This window comes from Candoia aspera, chromosome 3 (genome assembly GCF_035149785.1).
Source record: "Candoia aspera isolate rCanAsp1 chromosome 3, rCanAsp1.hap2, whole genome shotgun sequence".
NCBI classification, from domain to species: Eukaryota; Metazoa; Chordata; class Lepidosauria; order Squamata; family Boidae; genus Candoia; species Candoia aspera.
Window position 1 is genome coordinate 197,004,279 of NC_086155.1, and position 21,118 is coordinate 197,025,396.

A 21,118-nucleotide genomic window follows, 5' to 3' on the forward strand; every position below is an offset into this window, starting at 1 on the left:
CGTGATGTAAAAGACTACGTTGCTTCCTGTCCTGTTTGTGCCATGTCAAAGCGTAAAGGAGGTAAACCACAGGGGCTTCTGCAGCCAGTGGCCAGCCCATCCCGACCCTGGGATGAGATTTCTATGGATTTTATTGTGGACTTACCCCCCAGTCAGAAAAAAACTGTCATTTGGGTTGTAAAAGAGTTTTTCTCCAAACAAGCCCATTTCATTCCATGTGCGTCCATCCCGTCGGCCCCGCAATTGGCCCACCTATTTCTCATCCACATCTACCGTCTCCACGGTAGCCCCTCCTCTTTGGTCAGCGACCGCGGGACACAGTTCACTTCCCAGTTTTGGGAATCATTTTTAAAATTGATTGGCACCAAACAGGCTCTGTCCACATCGTTGCATCCTGGGACTGACAGATCTACTGAGGTTTTGAACTCTGCCCTTGAACAATTCCTTAGAGCATACATAAATTACCATCAGGACAATTGGGTGGACTTGCTGCCCTTTGCTGAAGTGGCTTACAACAATGCTGTCCATCAGAGCACCAGGAAACCCCTTTTCGTGTGGCTTCTGGTCGCGACTTTGTTCCCATCCCTGAGCTGCCACAAACCCCTCCCCAATCCTGTTCTGCCTCTGACTGGGCTGTTAAGCTGGCTGATTCCTGGCCGGTGATTCAACAGGCTTTGGCTGATGCCCAGGCTGCTTACAAGTTTCAAGCTGATAAACGTCGTTCTTTGCAACACAATTTCAAAATTGGGGATCAAGTATATCGTTCTACCAAATTCATCAAGTCCCCACAGCCCTCAAAAAAGCTTGCTTCCAAGTTCATTGGTCCTTTCCCTATTGTTGAGCTTATCAATCCAGTTACTGTTAAGTTGGACCTGCCTCACAATTTGAAATGCTTGCACCCTGTTTTCCATTGCAGCCTGCTCAAGCCTGTCCACCACTCTTCCTGCTGGCATCCCCAGCCACCTCCTCCTGCTCCGATCACGATTGACGGCCAACAACACTTTGAAGTCAAGGAGGTCGTTGATTCTCGCAAGCTTCAAGGCACCCTCCAGTACCTGATCCGCTGGAAACACTTTCCTCATCCTGAATGGGTGCCTGCTCACCACGTTAATGCTCCTGATTTAGTTAACCGTTTCCACTTGGCTTACTCTTTGAAACCTACCGCTTAATGCTTTCTTTCTTTTGAGGGGCAGTATGTCATGTTCACTGTTTCAGTGTGCACTGTACATCAGAACGTTTCACATGCCATGGTGCTGACGCGCATTTCTGTTGGGAGGGAGCTGCTGTGAAACCTTGTGCCAAGCTCTGTATCTATGTTCATTTCAATGGAATGTGTTTGGGTTATGTGCTCTACTCAAGGACTTTTCCCGCAGACCATCAGAAGCCGTTAGGAGCACCTGGGATTGTGAGCCTGGGAAGATTCTACAGGGGGAGGGATCTCGTTTGTACCGAGGGTTTTTTAGTTTGCATTTGGCGTGCTTTTTCCATTCTCAGCTTTCTTTGTGAACCTGCATACTATTCTTTAATAAATCAGATATCTTTGTGATCCTGCTTATGAGTCTGATGGTGTTTTAGAATAGGCAATCCTTACAATTATACAATAATTGTATCAAAGTTAGGATTCAAAATGCTTCATTTTAACAAGTCGTTTTTTTTTCAGATAGGAAGAAGCAGTGAAGTGAGGGTGTTGATACTCTAAGCCCGACTTTTTAAACCTTGGCAACTTGAAGATGTGTGGACTTCAACTCCCAGCATGCTGGCTGGGGAATTCTGGGAGTTGAAGTCCACAGATCTTAAAGTTGAGAAATACTGTTCTAAAGTATGCATTTCACCCTCTATGGCAGTGTTTCTCAAGCTTGGCAACTTGAAGATGTGTGGACTTCAACTCCCAGAATTCTTGCTGACTGGAGAATTCTGGGAGTTGAAGTCCACACATCTTCAAGTTGCCAAGGTTGAGAAATGCTGCTCTGTGGCTATGCTTCTCTGTCGCCCTCACCTTATAGTTGGCTTAGATGTAAGAGATCTTGGTTTGCATTTATCCAGAGAGAGAAACTTAGCCATAGAGGGTGGAATCAGGTACAGCTACATATGTTGGTCAAGCAAGTCTATTCCAATGAGACAAGAAATGCATACTTTAGAACAGTGTTTCTCAACCTTGTCAAGTTAAAGATGTGTTAACACTCTTCCAGAAGCTGTTTAAGACAATCCTTTTCCGGAGTGCATTCAACATGCTGGCCGGGGAATTTTGGGAGTTGAAGTCCACACCTCATAAAGTTGCCAAGGTTGAGAAACACTGCTCTAAGCTATGAAAAACAACAGTGTTTTTTTTTTAAGGGTAAATATTTAACCTTTTAGCACCTAGACAAAGCTCCTGTCTTTCTCTTTCTCTCTCTCTGTTTAATCTTCCTTTCCCAGTGCAGCACCCCCTCGTTTGTTCATTGCCTCTGCCGGAAGGAGAGAGAATATATATTTGTATGTACTTACGGGTTTCTGTGTATGCAGCTGGTTTGTGAGTGTGAAAGAGAATGGTTGGTATATGCAGATAAGGGATCAATTAATTTTATAAATGGGCAAATTTAAGGCAACACTTTTTAGGCAATTAATTTTAATCATTTATTCAATCAATTGCTTTTGTCCTGTCCCTGCTCTTTTATGAGTTGTGGCTTCTAAAGGCACATATAATCAGATTTGTTTAGGCAAAAACATACACAAGCATGTCCTACATTAATTGGAAGAAAGGAAAGTTCTGGATTGATTGCAGTTGGAATTAGTGGCCCTCAGTTAGTACCATGAGAAAGCAGGGTACTGCATAGGAGTTGGGTTTGAGCTTATACATTTTCCGCTATTTATTCTTCCATAGGGGTGCGGTGGGAGAGAGAAAATCTTAAATTTAGGACTGTCTTCTTTTGGGGGACATACACTACACTAGACATATACTATTTTGAAATAAACACATGTGACTGGGTCAAAGTAAACATCTGAATGACCCAACTTCACACTTGGGTAAATACATGTGCACTTTCACACAGGAAAATGTTTGTGAAAGAATCCTTAGACTATAATAGTCATGATCTTGCTCTGCTGGTAGTGATTCAAAGCTGTTTAGAAGGTTTTTAAAACAAACAAACAAACTGCAGGCTGTATTGTAATCAAGGGGAAAAAAGAGTCACTCGTCCTCTCCTACTTGCACCAAGATCTCACATGATTCTACTTGGGGAGAACAACTTAAATGATGCGGTGTACAGCTACTTTTTAGTAGGGGCAAAATAGACAGAACATGGACCAGTTAATAATTACTATCCCACTGCTAGAAGCTATTTGTTTATGGCAGTGTTTCTCAACCTTGGCAACTTTATGAGATGTGGACTTCAACGCTCAGAATTCCCCCAGCCAGCACTGCTCTATGGTGTCTTGAGAACTTAAGAAGAGTTCTGCTGAAGGTAGCCCAGCATTCTCCAGCTGAAACCAGCAAGATGTCTTTGTCATTTGTCCCCAGCATATAGTACTTGGAGGCACACACTGAGGAAGTCTCCAGCATATGGTACTCAGAGACAGACCCTTCCATCTGGCAGAGGCAAGTAACCACTTCAGATGGTAAAAGCTGGGAATGGCAAGTGGTAAAGAGGTCTTGTATGGCAGAGCCTGTGGATGCCCTGAACTTGCTAAGCTTCCCTCAGATATGATGGAAGAAGCTTTCTTGTCACTAGTGATGAAATAAGACTCAACTTCTAAACATGGAACAAAGAAGGAGAGCCATCTTTCTCTTCACCTTAGGAAGCAACTGGGTGGGCCTTACATGCTGTCCCTGGAGATAGATGTCCCATTGTTGTTTAATTGTTCAGTCGCTTCCAACTCTTCGTGACTTCGTGGACCAGCCCACACCAGAGCTTCCTGTCAATCATCACCACCCCCAGCTTCCCCAAGGACGAGTCTGTCACCTCTACAATATCATCCATCCATCTTGGTCCACACAGTCAAAGGCTTTAGAATAGTCAATAAAACAGAAATAGATGTTCTTCTGAAACTCCCTGGCTTTTTCCATTATCCAGCAGATATTGGCAATTTGGTCCCTAGTTCCTCTGCCTTTTCTAAACACAGCTTGTGCATCTGGCAATTCTCGCTCCATGAATTGCTGAAGTCTACCTTGCAGGATCTTGAGCATTACCTTACTGGCATGTGAAATGAGTGCCACTGTTCGATAGTTTGAACATTCTTTCGTGTTTCCCTTTTTTGGTATGGTGATATAAGTTGATTTTTTCCAATCTGATGGCCATTCATGTGTTTTCCAAATTTGCTGGCATATAGCATGCATTACCTTGACAGCAGCATCTTGCAAGATTTTGAACAGTTCAGCTGGGATGCCGTCGTCTCCTGCCTTGTTATTAGCAATGCTTCTTAAGGCCCAATCAACCTCACTCTTCAGGATGTCTGGCTCTAACTCACTGACCACACCATCAAAGCTATCCCCGATACTGTTATCCTTCCTATACAGGTCTTCATATTTCTATTAATTATATTTTTAAAAAACCATGTGTAAGAACATTCTCATTCCATAACTTTTGAGTTGAGAAACCATGATGTTCATCAGTCAATAAATTCCACTTCCCACTTGAGAGTTAATTCCATGGATGAATGTAAATTTGAGCCCAGGTCTCTTCTATCTTACTCTAGCCTTCTATGCACATACGGCTTCCAGCGCATTCCTAGCTCAACTAAAAGGAAGGATAAGTTTTGAATGATAATGAGCCATATCACTAACTCTATCCACGGATCTTCTGGATCAAAAATTTAATTAAGTGTGGCTTGGGAAAGAAGCCAAATCACTGTTGCTGGTGGCAGTTTAATTGATCGATGGTTTATTTCAGATCAGATGGTTTTTGTCTATGCTCTGGAGTTAGTACCCTCCAAAAACCAAGTTCCATTTCTCAAAGTCACACAAGACTTCCTTTTTTTTTTTTTTTTTTGCATTTTTGTTTTAGAAATCATTCAAGCAAGGAGCCAGGGACGTCATGTAGCTGATGCTAATAAGCTGGCCTCCCTTATTGTGTGAGCTAATAGGAAATGAAGAAGGAAGGCAAAATCTTCAAGAGGTTTGATCAGAAAATATGACGGAGCTTTCAAGGTGCCATTTACAGACTTTGGTGCCTTGACAAGATGGCAGGTTGAAGAAAGATGTTCTACTGCTTTGATCAGTATTTGATCCTAACCAGATGAGAACCGAAGCATCCCGGAGCCTGAATCTATGATGACCTGAATATGGAACATAGTCTTTGCTATCAGAGTAAATTTTTATGAGAAGGTAGCCAGGCACAAAGAAAACAAAAGCATCAGATCACTTCCACTGACAGAAGTAGATGGTACTTGGTTGGCCCCTGGAATGATTTAAACTCCTTTGCTGTGGTCATTTTTAAGGCGTGAGAAGGGGGAGATGTGTAATGGTATGTGGGAATGACCTTGGGAGATGGGGGGAAGAGATGCTGCCTAGGGAACCATCAGATAAGAGAGGGCATAGCCTGGAGCTGCGTAATGGGAAGAGAAAGAAAGGAACCCCCTAACTTATCAGGCTGTAGAAGAGATGGCAGGAGATTTGTACTTTCAGACTTGCAAGAGTCTGTAATGTAGCCTTACAATCTGTTCTGTTTCCTGTCTGGTCTACCTGGGAAGGCTGACAAGATGTTATTAAATCAAATTAATTGCATGCAAATTTAGTTACACTTAAATTTAATGTAACTTTTATCCTGGCTCCACTTCTTTCTTTGCCCAGAGCCTACCAACTTTTTGGCATGCAAGACCTGGCATATCCAGACACACACACCCCCCGCCCCCAAAAAAGGCTATGCCCTTTAAGACAAAACATTTCAGACCTCTTGCCTGTAGAACCAGGAATGGCCAAATGAGTGTCCTCAGTCTTGAAGCCCCAAGATCTGTGCAGCTTTCAGCATCCCTTATCATTGGCCCATCTTGCCGAGGATAAATTTTGGATGAAAAATGCATGAGTATTACTTGCCTAGTTAGTGAGGAAAGGTATAACTTTGTGAACAGTTAAATCTTTGGAGTATGCCACATCTTGTCATGCTCAGGTTTCTTGGAAACCAACCATTGAGACCCCTTTTCTAAATTATATTATAGGGTTTATTGTCCTGGAATTGCTGAGGAGTAGTATAAAGCCCAAGTACAGAAATAGGAGGCTCCAGCAACCCACTTGCAGGCCACAGCATCTTACATTGATGTAGAAGACAGTGGGAATGGCCTTGAGGGACAGGGGGAAACGCTGCTGCCAAGGCAACGGTCAGATAAAAGAAACCTGAGTCCGGAGTAGGAATGTAAGGTATGTAAACATCTCAGACAAGCTCCTCCCTAGTTGTAATAGGCTGTGAGAATGACCTTGGGAGACAAGAGGAAGAGCTGCAGCCTAGACAATGGTCTGATAAGAGAAATCAGAGTCCAAAGCAGGAATGGGGGTGGAGAAAGCATCTCAGAATTGACCCTGCCTAGTTTGCTAGAATATAAAGGCAGGGGAGGGGGAAAATGCTTTCAGACTTGCGAGATTCTTTTACTGCAACCTTACAATGAAGGTAGTATTAGTACTCATGGCTTTGGTTTCCTGTTTGGACTACCTCGGAGGTCTGACACTAGTTCACATGAAGATAAAGGAAGGGAAGGGGGAGGCACATTCAAACTTGCAAGATTCTGTTACTACTATAACTTTCCAGTAAAAATAGTATTGGCCTACATGACTTTGCTTTCCTAGACTTGGTCTACCTCGAAGGGCTAACAGTTGCTTTGTTCAGCCTCAAAATTTGGTGGCAAGATTTTCAGAATATTTCCTGGATTGATGTAGAGTTAGCTGTGTGAATAGTGTGCCTCCCAAAGACCAGTCCTAATTGCATCCTTGAAACTCTTCACACACACGCACGCACACACACACATGTGCACATACATGCACAGCTGACTAGCTTGGGGCATTTGTGGGTTTTAAGGTGGGTATGTATTGTGTTTTTGACACTATTTGTATGTGTCCAAATCCAGAGCAACTCTGACAGTTTACAAAGCAATAAAACATTAACCACAATAAATACATCAATAAGAAAATACAATAAAACACCATTAAAATCAGAAAATATGCAACACAATGTGATACTCTCTCAAACAGCACCGTTTTAACACCCTTTTTGAACAGGAGCATAATGAGAGACAATTCATAAAGTTATGTGCTTCTTGACCAAATGGGCAATATGACACTGATAATCTTTTTTTGCTTTGCTTTTCTCAGTTTTATTTCATAGAGAATCCATTGGGGGAGAAAAAGTTCTTTTGCAGTTCTGTTCTTGCTGCAGTTCTACCATATGCAGCATCCTCAAAATAAGTTTCCTGAAAGCAGAAAAATAATTGTGTTTATTGGTATAAACACAACTCACATGAGGTACAATGAATTCCATGTATCTGAAGTTAACTGGACTTCGTAAACCTTGAGATCCTACAAGAAACTGCTTTATGTTCCATTAAGAACCTTTTGAGCCTAGTAATTCTGAGCTGCTTCATCCACCAGTGGAAAATAAATGTATTTGGAAATGGGCTGTAGTGGTATGCAACTGTCTGCACTTTCAATATCCACAATCATTTTAAATATTGCAGTCCTATCCAGGGATTGGATATTATCTTGGTGTTTTAATATGCCTAGTTTATGAAGCCAAAACTGCATTCAGACAAAACTTTTTGCACAGTTAAATTTCCTGGCACAGTTTTTTTTCCCCCACAAAAGGTATGAGTATCTTGGTAATCAGGGTGTTCCCTCCAGCAGAGTTTTCTCCCTTATGCAGCAGTTCTGTCTCATTGAAAGCACATTAAGGAAAACATGTTAAAATATCCTCTGACAACCCTGTTTCTTTATTGATTTATTAATCATTAAGTAGTCACCAGCCGTGTTGTGGGGAGCTAGAACAAATCTTAACATGCTTCCCTTCATTTGAAATAAATAAAAGCTGCTGGAGACAGAGCATTAGGGAATTGAAGCTCATCTGGCAGATATATTTCATGCATTTTGGTTGAGTTAAAGACCTTTAGGATTGTTGTTATAAAATAAGTTAAAAATATTCTGGGCTATGAATTTCCATTAGACTTAATTGTTATAGATTTCTTTTTAATAAGTCAAGACACTGTTGGGTCATTTGTGACACCAGATGAGATACATGGGACACATCTGTACATTTTCTTGGCAGCCTAATAGAAATTGTTTGTTTTTTCCAGGATATTTCTTGACTTTCCCCTCTATCCTACAGTCCCCTGTGCTCTCAGGTGGTCCCCACCTGAGACTAGCCAGGGCAAACCCTGCTTAGCTTTCTCGACACTATTCTTAAAATGATAATTCATCTATTCACTGCAGTTTGCATAGATACAAAATATAAAGTGGGTAAGGAGAAAGAGAGTCTAATAATTTCCTGTTCTGCCTATACAACTTAAAGGATCAGTCAGATGGGTTTACCTCTGGTATAAGGATCTGAATGTTGCTGGACTATATCTCCCAAGATTACCTTTGGTTATACTGGCTAAAGCTGTTGGGAGTTGAAGTTCAGCAATGTCAAGAAGGTCCTGAGTTGCCTATCCCCATTGATTAAACATGGGGAAGAGAAGAGAAGGAGAAGGAGACAAGAAAATGAGAGCAGATGTGAAATCCTATTCCCGTGGGAAAGTCTGGCCCGCAGGGTCGTAATTGAGGCCCTTTTCCTTTCAGGAAGGCATAGGGATGTCAAAACTAGGAACGCTACTTACAGATGCTCCAGCATGGAGTGTTCAAATGCACCCACTCCGCTTGGCCACCCAACAGTCAAGGAAGGCAACTTAGTTTCAGAGTAATTCATAACACTTGGCCTTCCCAAAGGAAGAATTAAAAGTAGACCATGATTGTCCTTTCTGCCTTCAGGGAGAAGGAAGCTGTGCACATTTTAACAATGTGTGTCTTGTTTTATAATGCAGGTGTAATGCAGACCATTCTGTATGGTGGGTCACAGCCAAAAGCCACGGATGGCACTAGACTCCTTTAGAGTCCAGCCTGGGCAACATTACTCCTGGAAGTGCTAAAAGCATCTAAGAGGACACCTTTGGGACTGTCCAAGAGCAGAAGCTGTTGCTTCCAAGCGCACTTCCACAGCGGTTATGGCAAGCAAACGGAAGTCGACAACTCCATGTATGGTGCGAGCATCTGGAGCTATGGAGTCCAGTGACCCCGTGGACTGTAGTGCAGGAAAAGCACCTGATGCTCCAGAGCAGGACTTAGGAAATAATTTGGCAGCCAGCAAGGATAATTGTGAAAATGACTGTGAAGTGATTGAGGGGAAGTCTTCTCCAGCTAACCCAACGAGGAAACCCCTTGGTGGTTATGAATGTAAATACTGTCCGTTCTCCACCCAGAACCTGAATGAATTCACAGAGCATATAGACACACAACACCCCAATGTGATTCTCAACCCCCTCTATGTATGCTCCGAATGTAACTTTACAACCAAAAAGTATGATTCCTTATCTGAGCACAACACAAAGCTCCATCCAGGAGAAAACAATTTCAAGCTTAAGTTAATCAAGCTCAACAATCAGACTGTCTTAGAACAATCCATTGAGGTGACAGGCAATCCAGCTGCGGCTGAAACCCCTGAATATGAAGGGGTGGCTGGTGGGATAGGTGATACAAACAAAGCAACACAGATCATTAACATAGGAAAGCCTAAAGGTGAGGCCAAGAAAGCTTCTATTGACAACCATCTTGATGGGATTCCTCAGCTTCTTCCAGATACCACTGAACCAATTACATGCATTAATGGAGCAGAAGTCCTCCAAGATATCCTGGCCCATGTGATGCCTTCCGTACAGCTCCCACCAAACATCAACCTTGTTCCCAAAGTCCCCGTACCCCTGAATAGTACCAAATACAATTCTGCACTAGACACTAATGCCACCATGATCAGTTCCTTCAACAAATTTCCATATCCAACACAAGCAGAACTATCATGGCTGACGGCAGCATCCAAGCACCCAGAAGAGCAGATTCGAATTTGGTTTGCCACTCAGCGTTTGAAGCACGGCATCAGCTGGTCTCCTGAAGAGGTGGAAGAGGCAAGGAAGAAGATGTTCAATGGCACCATCCAGGCAGCACCCCAGACAATTGCTGTCCTCCCAGCTCATGTCGCCACAGCCAAGATGCCACAGCCACTGATCCAGACAGCTGTGCCTTGTCAGATACTCAGTCAGACTGGCCTAGTTTTGACACAAGTGTCAAACGGATCAAACATTTCCCCAATTACCCTTGCTGTTGCTGCCAATCAGGGTCAGAAACGGAGTGTGCAGAACCAGCTAGCTGTCCCAGAAGCCAAGCGTCAGCATGTCATCCCAACAGATGTCTTGCCCAAACAGAACATACCTGCTGTTCCGGTAAGCACCGCAACAATGCCGCTCTCTACTCTACTGCCAACGTCATCAAACGACCGCAAAAAAACCAAGGAACAGATTGCGGCCCTAAAGGCAAGCTTCATTGTCACCCAGTTTCCTGACGATGCAGAAATTTACAGGCTGATTGAACTCACCGGCCTCTCAAGGAGTGAGATTAAGAAGTGGTTCAGTGACTATCGTTACCGAAGTCAACGGGGAATTAGCCATATCACAAGTGAATCTGTAGCCAAGGACCATGTTGCTCTTTCTTCCACACGACAGGACCATACTTACAATCCATATCCAGATTTCATTTTCCAGCAGTTCAAAGGAAAAACTCAAAAACAATTTGCAATCCTTGAAGAAAGTTTCCTTAAGAGCTCTTTTCCAACGCATAGTGAGTTGGAAAGACTTCGGACCGAAGCCAGGATGAGCAGAAGAGAGGTTGAATCCTGGTTTGCGGAGCGAAGGAAACTTAGGGATAATATGGAACAAGCTGTCTTAGATTCAATGGGATCCAGCATGAAGAATAAGGATCCAGTTGCTCCCAATGGTGCAGTAAATCAGACAGAGCAGGTCAGCATTTCCCAAGCTCCAACATCTTTGCCCAAGGTCTCCACAGCACTTGCTACAAGTAGCCAAGAACAAGTCCGCTTACTCAAGAATATGTTTGTTAGAACTCAGTGGCCTTCCCCACAGGAGTATGATGAATTGGCAGCTCAGACGGGACTCACCAGGACTGAAATAGTTCGCTGGTTCAAGGAGAACAGGAGCTCGCTAAGAATGGGGACCTTAAAATGGCTAGACCAGTATCAACAGCAGAGAGTCATTGATGGCTACACAGAAACAAAGGGTCCAGTGCCCCTTGGGCCAAAGAATAATCATGATGAGGTTCAGCCACCTAACAAGGAGACTCAGAAGCTTGGGAAGCGAAGCGTAGAAAGTTCAGAGCAATCTGAAGGCATCAGTCAAACTAGTCAGGGTGGTGAAGAGAAACCGAATGCGGGCAATGTAAATTGGGTGCAGCTTACTATAGAAGATGATGCTGCTGCTTCGGACTGTGTAGACAGCTGGAATGAAACAGGGCCTGAAAGCAAAACAGATTTTGATTCTGAAAGTATATCTGGTGATAATTCTCACACCTAGACAGGTAATAACACTGATGCTTTTTCAGTCTAACTTTACCTCTGGCCCTTCCTTTCTCTTGATTTGCTCTTTCCCAGTACCAGCATATTTTGAGCAGAGCATTCTTTTTTTAAGGATGTGCACAGTGATGTTATAGGAGGAGATAGATTTGGAACGTAGAAACTGTCCTAACACCAGGTCAAGAATATTTTCAGTCTAGTCCAGCATTGCCTGTTTTAGCTGGCGGGAGAATATGCTTTGAGCGCTTACCTCCTTGGATAAGCAATAATTCCCCAATTCCCTGGTTTTCATTCTTAAAAGAAGGGCTAGCCTTTAGCCCTTGTAGAAACAGAGTGATAAAGCAAAATATCTAGTCACCTTTCTGCCTCTTTTATATAAGAAAAGCCTCTCCCTGCTTTGCAGTGTTCCTAGGATGGACTCTAGATCAGTCCAATGGCACTGCTGAATTCCGGTAGAGTTATCAGGTATCTGCATTTCAGAGTTTGATTTTTAGTCTCTGAATGCTTCATTTAGCCACACATGTAAAAAGAGCTTAAAAGTCCAGGTTAGGTCTTTGATTCTTAAAGGGTTTGGAGCAAATCCCCAAACACCCACCTTCTTCCTCTTTCGGTGTCTGTATGCCACGTCACCACCCTTTCTGTAGCTCTCCCTGCATTCTACTATCGACTAATAGGTGATGTCTCTGTCATTCTCTGCTTTTTCCTCCCTATGTCTCTGCTTTTTTTTCTGGTTCTGTGCCATCGTGCACCATCCCTCTCTTCTGCCTGTGCTCAGCCTTGTGCTCCTCCCCAACGCCATCCTCTTTGTCACTCCATCACTTTCCCAACACAGACTTGGCCTCCATCCCTCTTTCTTCGTCCCCTGCCCTTCATTGCTGGATCCAGCCTTCTCAATCTGTTGTTGTGGTTACCATTACAAGGAAAAGGAGTGTGGAATGTGTGACTGTTTTTTGGGGGGGGGGTATGAATCCTATGTTCAAAGTCCCACGTGTCCTTGAAGTTCAGTAGGTGGCTTTGGGCCAGTTGTTCTCTCCCAACCAAGCTTATCTCCCAAGGTTTTTGTGGGGATAAAATGAGGAGAGACCCTCATGTCGATCTTCCCTGAGCTTTCAGAGAAGTGTATTATAAGTGTAAAAATAAATAAAAGATTTTCCATTGTGTAGTGGAGATTATATTTCCTTAAAAGAGGCAGCAATACAGTCTTTACTGAAAAAAGTTGCTCCTGGACTCAAAAGATCTTTAGAAGTACAAGTTAGTCTCTAATCTTCCAATCCTGAATAAGGAGATTGAGAAGTGAGGACCTTGTAGCCCCAGATGCATCTGGAAGAAATTGATTATCTGTACTTAATTCAGTTGGGATTTCACCCAGGATATGGTAATGAAGTTGCTTTGGTCATCCGAGTGGATGACATAAGCCAGAAACTAGATGGAGTGCAACTCTGTTGATTCTCCTGGGTGTCCCAGTTCTGATACCTTCTACCACAACCTTCATGTCCTTCTGGGAACTATTTGGGGAGGTTGGATCTTAGGGCCTCCTGTTTTGATGCACCCAGAAGATGCTGTCGAGGAATCACTGTCAGCCCCTAGGTTACTGACCTCTGTTGTCCCAGAGGGCTCTATCTTGTCCCTAAGCCATTTAACATCTACATCAAGGTTTCTCAACCAGGATTCCGTGGAACCCTAAGGTTCTGTGAGGGGTCACTAGGGGTTCCTTGGAAGATCATGATTTATTTAAAAAATTATTTCAAATTCGGGCAACTTCACATTAAAGAGGTAAGGTTGATCTATGTGAAACCACTGGCTATAATCACCAGGAGCTCTGGGATAGAGTGCCACCAGTGTGCTCATGAAGCTCTGTTGCTCCTTACCATTAGCAGTTTGCACCCTTGAATGTTACTGAAATTTGATAATGGTTTGGATGAGGAGAACAAGATGTTACTAAATCCAGATAAGATACAGTTGTTAGGAGAAAGTTGGACTTGGACTTTGGATGGGTTGCACTCCCTCAGAAAGCTCATTGGATTTGCAGATGACAGCTGTGGTGAGCAGCATATTTGCACAACAACAACTAATGAGCCAACTGCGACCCTTCCTGAGCCATCCGGAGGCGACATCCTGTCTTGACTATTGCAGTAGGCTTTACATGGGATTGCCCTTGAAAAGCATTCAGGGATTGCAACTGATGAAAAAAACATGGTGGTTAGGCTGCTAACCAGTGCAGGAATAGGGATCATACAATGGCTGTACTGAAAGATCACTGTTTGCCTGTTGCCTGCCAGCATAATTTTAGTTGCTGGGGTTGACATTGAAAACCCTATATGGCTCAGAGCCACTGATTGCATCCTACATTGTAACTTTGAGAAGTTTTCCAGAAGTGTGGAGTTAGTCATTCAAGACTGGCTTACATCTTAGAAGACAGATTTCTCTGGGCTTGCAGTAAGAAATTTATTTCCGTTAGTCCCTGAAACATCCTTGCAGGGGTTGTACGATAGTCTTACAGGTAGTCCTTGACTTAATCTGGGACCAAACGTTCCATTGTAAGTCATTGCAATCATAAGTTGAGTCACCAAATGACTGGACCCGATTTTACGACCATTTTTACAACAGTCATTAAGCGAATCCAGCTTCCCCAGTGGGAATTTTTTGCCAGAAAACTGCAAAACAGGTTGCAAAACACGATCACATGACTGGGATGCTGCTGGTGGTCATAAATGGGAGCCAATTGCCAAGCGCCCGAAATGCGACCATGTGACCGCAAGGTGGTGGTGTGATGTTTTGCGGTGCTTGGAAGTGCTTTACAGGCCATAAAGCACCCATTCCGAGGCCCTTGTAACTTCAGACCGTCATTAAATGAACGGTTGTAAGTCAAGGACTACCTGTAATTTTAAAAAATCACATTTTTTCATTTTGTTCTTGCAACAATTGGGTTAGTGTTCAGAATGCCACAACAGTATTGTTTGTCTACAAAAGACTAACTGGCTATCTCACTAGAACCAGTAAGATGCATTGCTGTCACACAAAATGGTTAGATTTATATCCTGCTTTTGCTCTAGAAGTGCAAAATTATGTTCTTGGTTGTTATCATCATCATCCATCATATCATGCTACATACGGAAAACATGAATAGAGAAGTCGTCTTCTTCTCCTGTGTAGTATTCATTAAATACGTTGAGTTCAGGACAGATAAAAAGAAGTACTTGGTTATGGAACATAGGGCTGAACATAGGGCATTTGGTGCCATCAGATATGATGGGTCACATGTTAAAAGGGGACTGAACCAATGCATGGAGGACCGGACTATTAGTGGTCGTCTCAGTGACTGTGGATTGCTTCCAGATTCTTCAGTACCATCCCATAGACACCCAGGAAGGGGGCACCAGTGGAAATGATTCTTACCCTTCTGACATACTTACGAGTTTCCTAAATGCATCTGACTGGCTACTGAAAGCTGGACAACAGAAACCTGATCCAGCAGGGCTTTTCTTAGGATGATTGATTCCCTTTTTGATTGATTCCCTTCTATTGATTCCCTTTATATCTGGCCTTTCTGCTCCTATAGTATCTATCCTGCAAGGTTGAACGGATGAGAATGATGGAAGATTGTGACCAGCAAAATTTCCTGGTTGAATGTGGATCTCAGTCTTGGTGTCCTGGCTTCTAGTCCAGCATCTCAACTAATACCCCATACTGGTTGGAAATGGTAGTTAAAAATGAAGCCCATTTCCATCACATGGAACACTCTTTAGGTATTAGATTATCAAAATATAATTTGACATAAAAGTGCCAAAGGATAATTGTCCCAAGAAGTTACTTCAGAACAACATGAAGATGAGATCAAGACTGAACTTCAAAACTGCAGGGTGATGTAGTGATTGAGGTGTTGGGCTAGGACTGGGGAGACCCAGGGAACCCAGACACCCTCAGCCAGGAGGCTTACTGAGGGACTTTGGGCTAGTCACTCTTGCTTAGCCCAGCCTAACTCACAGGGTTGGGGTGGGAAGAATAGGAGGAAGGAATGTGTAATGGTATGTTGGAATGACCTTGGGAGACAGAGACACAGCCAAGGGAATGGTCAGATAAAAGGCAACTTAGCCCGCAGCAGGAATGTGGGTGGGGTAAGAGGCTCAGAAGAGACCCTCCCTAGTTTCTTGGGCTGTAAAGGGGACAGGGTGGGGGGGAGAGATACTTTCAGACTTGCAAGATTCTATTAATGTAACCTTACATTAAGTAAAATTAGCTCATCCTCTCTGGTCTACCCCACAAGGCTGACATCAATCTTGCAAGTCTGAAAGTATATCTCTCCCCCACCCTGTCCCCTTTACACCCCAAGAAACTAGGGAGGGTCTCTTCTGAGCCTCCTGCCCTGCCCACATTCCTGCTGCGGGCTAAGTTGCCTTTTATCTGACCGCTTGGCTGCATCTTTTCGCCCTGTCTCCCAAGGTCATTCCCACATACCATTACAGAATGGCCCTGCAAGAAAAGGTGACAAATACAACACATATACAATGATGTCGTCATGCAAATCCCATAACTTACATATTTGCATCAGACATCCTGATTCAGGTGTGTGATCGTGGCATTTGCGTGATTGTATCACTGCATGTTTGTCATCATTTGGGCATCACTGCAGACCTCACTGGTGCTAGGATAACCTCCTGGAGCTCTCAGGATATAAAACCTATAAATAAATAGATGTGTATTCATATATTTGTGGAGTCCTTGGTGCTCTCTGAGCTTGGTTGTTTGCTTGCAGACGTTTCATTACCCAACTAGGTAAACTCATCAGTGCAACAGAGAGGTGGCTTCAAAGATGTAAGCCAGTCTTGAATGCCTAATTCTACACTTCTGGAAAACTCAGAGTTATAATACAGCATCCACGTTACATGTTTTATATCCCAACCAACCTCAGAGAGTGCCAAGAATGCCACAGTTCAACCCTGAGCTACATATATTGTCTTCTATTGCAGTGTTCCTCAACCTTAGCAACTTGAAGATGTGTGGACTTCAACTCCCAGAATTCCCCAGCCAGCGTTGCTGGCTGGGGAATTCTGGGAGTTGAAGTCCACACATCTTCAAGTTGCTAAGGTTGAAGAACACTGTTCTATTGGAATCCTATAGTTGGCTTCTTACTAGAGAAAAAAAATCCAGAATAATTTCATCTGTTTCATATATTCAGGAGAAAGGGCAACAGTAGCCTTTGATGTTTAAGATCAATTGATCTTAATTGATTAGAGACAAAAAAAGAGTATTAAAAATCCATGGAGTTTTTTTAATTCTGCCCACATGTGCTGTTCCTTTTCTTCCTGTTTGGATAACTCTGCTCTTTCATTCATGTTTTAACCTTCCTACTGAAGATCTAAACATGTGCCCTCTAGTGGGGAAAAAAACTCTGGCATTCTTACAATCATCTAAACTTGTGCTTTCAACCACATTCCGGCATAGAATGAACAACTTTTAAACTTATTAAGCTCATTCAAATTAGTTGATCAGATGGGGGCTTGATTGTACAGTTGTTGTTGTTGTTGTTGTTTATTCATTCAGTCGCTTCCGACTCTTCGTGACTTCATGGACCAGCCCACGCCAGAGCTTCCTGTCGGTCGTCAATATACATGTTTCACTTTCTAAAAAGACTTGAAGAAGGATACCTTAATGCCTAACAGACATTTCAAAAATGCATTAGTTATATCTGATACTGCTGCCTGCTCATAGAATGAAAACTGTTTGCAGTCTAGAAAATATGTTGCCTCCAGCATTATTTTGATTTCCAAAAATACCTGTGGGTTTTACATATGCTCCAGCACCACCCTTAGAAAATTAAAATTGTGGGTGGCTGTGAGAGCATGTGCAACCATCTGCCAGGAAACAGGTAAACAGAAGGGATAGAGAATATTTTGGTTCTGGATTAATGCAATGCAATCTCTGTGGGGCTGCTTTTGAAAACCACTCAGAAGCTGCAGCTGGTCAGAATTTTTATTTTATTTATCAAATTTTTATCACCGCCTATCTCCCACAAGGAGGGACTGCTGAATGTTGTAGTGCTAATAGTTATGGGTGCACGTCGGTACATCCATATAATGCCATTATTTCACAAGCTGCAATGGTTAGCAGTTGGCTTCTGGGTGCAATTCCAAGTGCTGGTTATCACTTTTAAAGGCCTTCATGGCTCAGGGCCTTGTTATTTGCAGAATGACCTGTCTCCAATTATTGTTGCCCATTCAATAAGATCTGACAGGCTTGGCCTGCTCTGGGTCCTGTCTCTCAAGCAATGACATCTTATGGGATCCAGGAGGTGTGTTTTCTCTGCCGCGGCACCTGCCCTATGGGATAGTATTCCTCCCATGATTCAGACAGTACCAGCCCTGCCTGTGTTTTGCAAAGCCTTGAAGATCTGGCCTTCCCCCCGGGCACCGGCTCAGGAGGATTGGTGAACCCATCTAGGTTGAGTGTCCCAATTGTGGAATGCCCCCAGCATAATTTGTTTTATGCTTTATTCTATTATTGCTTGCATATTTTTCTACCATTGTTTTAATTGCATGCCACCCTGAGCCATTTGTCAAGAGGGTGGCTATAGAAATTGACTAAATAAGTAAATAAATTTAGAGATGACTAATCAGGATGACCAAGAGCCAGTTTGGTGTAGTGGGTAAAGGCACCAGGCTAGAACCTGAAAGACATCAAGTGGCATTCTAGCCCCACCGTAGGCATGGAGCCACCCCATTCTCTCAGCCCCAAGAAGGCGGCAAGGGCAGACCATTTCTCAAGATGTAGGTAAACCAGACCCAGAAAGTATGAATTGGTTTCATCTAAGTCAGTGTTTCTCAACCAGGGTTCTGTGGAATCCTAGGGTTCCGTGAAAGGTTGCTAGGGGTTCCCTGGGAGATCATGATTTATTTAAAAAATTATTTCAAATTCAGGCAACTTCACATTAAAGAGGTAAGTTTCATGCTTTCTTTTTAGTGTATGAACACTGTGAATGCATCTATACAGGCCTACCCATGAAACAAATATAGTAATTCTGTAACTTCTGGCCTGTATTTGAGCCTGAATGTGCAGGGGTTCCCCGAGGCCTGGAAAATATTTCGAGGGTTCCTCCAGAGTCAAAAGGTTGAGAAACACTCATCTAAGTAGTTGTAGGTGCATATCTAACTAGGATTTCATAGGTTGCTAATAGTTGCAGTTAGGTCCCAGGGGAGAATGATACTGAAAGAATTGGAGATGAGTTTCAGGGAAAATTGTGCTCATCCACACACACCCTTTACTATTGTGCTTGTCCACACACCCTTTTTTGTGTGTCATAGCATTGCACACCTCATGTACATAAGGGGTGGGGCTTAGTTTGCAATGCTCATTTCGTCATTCTGACAAAACCGTCAGAATCTGCTGATGCCTCTGAAAGGGTGCTGAAGGAAAGCGGATTCAACACAAACACAGGCGACAGACCAAAGGAAGTCTGCTGAAGGGTTGTGGAGAGAATGAATGAGGATTGAATTGCAAAATCACCAAACGAAGGAAGAGTGAATGGGTCGAGAGGGAGAAGACTGAGAAAGTCATGACTGGATGAAGCTGATGAGACCCTCAGAGGGAGGGAGGTGGGAAGTTTAATGAATCAAAAGACAGTGTAGGAAGCCATGCCTGGATGTGGTGGAAGCAAGGATGATTTGCACGAAGAAAAGATACTGAGTGGGTCACTGAACGGTGTTGGTGTGAACTACTTTTAGTAACATTTCCTCCTTCCTACCTCCTATCTTCTTTGGCTTGCTTTCTCTTCCTCTTTTTCTGTACTTTCCACTACATTGCTGTAAAAGTGCAATAAAAAGCGTGTTAAGAATTTGAAGACATGGAGCTGAGCCGATTTGCATGCCAAGGAAGGGTGGGACTCCAGTATTGGAGAACGTGCCTGGTCTCCCTGTGGAACTACCTGGGTCTGTTCCATTTCAAAGCACCTGGAATATAACCTGTTTGTAGACTACCCTCCTTGCATATGACAATTAGGCTAGAAACCAACCTTCCAGCATGCTGTAACTTCTGGCTAAGCATTTGCTTTTTCTCATTCATAGGCATTTCATTCAGCTTTCTAGTCCCATCTTTTGACCCTCGTGAGTGCACATGGTCACTAATCCTGGGATCAAATAAGGTCTCTGGAAACGGGATAGTCACGTTTGGACTCCGGAATCACGGTCCTGGCAAAGGAAGAGATCATCTCTGGCCTGTTTGGAGAAGTTTCATGGTGCCAAAGTCCCACTTGGGGGATTTTTTTAAAAAAATGAGGCCCTTGTATATAAGCTTTCCCGGTAGTGTGTGGCTTTCTCCATTTCTTGTTGACTTTTTTAATACTTATACTGCAGAGATTTTTTGCTTTTTTTTTTTTTTGTTAAGCACAGCAGATCACTGCTGTCTAAAAGCCATGCTTCATCCAGTTTCCTACGAACAGGTAATCCCTGTATCTATCCTTGCAATAACATGGAAACCTTTTAGCCTGCTGCATTAATTTCTACCACTAAAAATGTACTACTAGGCATTTGGTGCAGTGGTTAACAGGTGTTGGATTAGAAGCCAGGGGACCGGGAGTTCTAGTCCTGCCTCAGGCATGAAGCTAGCTGGGTGACTTTGGGCCAATCTCTCTCTCTCAACCCTGGGAAGGAGGCAATGGCAAGCCACTCCTGACAACGTTGCCAAGAAAACTGCAAGGACTTGTTCCTATGGTCACCAGGGGTCGGGGTGACTTGATGGATTATAACGACAACTGTTTCAGTGGAAATTATATTCATCTTGTCACATTTTGCACATTTGCATTTCCTACATCAACCATTCACTTGTATTCATCTCATCACATTGTACATGTTTGCTTTTCCCACACATTTTACACATTTGCTGTTGGCCATCCTTCCCTTTGCATGAAAACTAATCTTTGTCATGTTGGGAGAACCAGTCTGTTACTGCGTCCCGTCATTCATCATTTGCCAAACAGCTGGACCCAGAATGCTAGAGATGACAAGCGTGCAGCGCTGTTGCTTGCTCCAAGTGCTTTTCTACCACCGGCAGTACAATCTTAAAAACAAAAAGACTTTGCAACAGAGGGCTCAAGCTTTATACCCGAACTTATGATTTTTGTTGGTGAGTTTTTAGCTTGTTTCTATGTCTCTGAGTGCACTTTTATTCTTCAGTAACTGCTGAAAAGAGGGAGAAATGTTGAATTGCAGCCTCTTTGATAAAAGTATAGGTGACTTTTGCATGGTTAGGAGAGACTGTTCCATTTCCCTCCAATATACCCTGCTTAAATTTAATGCTAGAGATTTTAATTAAAAAGACACTTTTCTAACATTGGCTTGTTTGTTGTAACTCAGTAAAACAATGTTTTTGGTAAGGTTTTCCTCTTGCCTCTTTCTTTATAGTAACTTGTATTTCAGAATTAGTCCAACTCATCTAGAGGACACCAGGCTGGCTAAGGCTTCTGCCTAACACGTGGACAACTCAAATATCCAGCATTAACAGTCTGATATGCTTGAGAATTTGGGCAGAAACAAAATTACCCTGACAATGTAACAGAAATTTAT

The 21,118-nt window shown here is 43.1% G+C and overlaps 1 protein-coding gene across 2 annotated transcripts in view; it reads left to right on the forward strand.

Annotated features, from left to right (window-relative positions):
* The window catches only part of ZHX2 (zinc fingers and homeoboxes 2), a 193,475-nt gene that overhangs the window by 43,209 nt on the left and 129,148 nt on the right, over positions 1-21,118 (forward strand). The window contains exons 2-3 of one of the 2 annotated variants that reach the window (XR_010067676.1): positions 8,974-11,569; positions 19,622-20,165. Coding sequence is in view for 1 of the 2 variants with exons in the window: in XM_063299644.1 (XP_063155714.1) it covers positions 9,154-11,565 (2,412 nt within the window). In the remaining variant the exon portion in view is untranslated. Of the gene's footprint in view, positions 1-8,973; positions 11,570-19,621; positions 20,929-21,118 lie in introns of those variants that run through there. The other variant, XM_063299644.1, reaches the window with a different exon arrangement.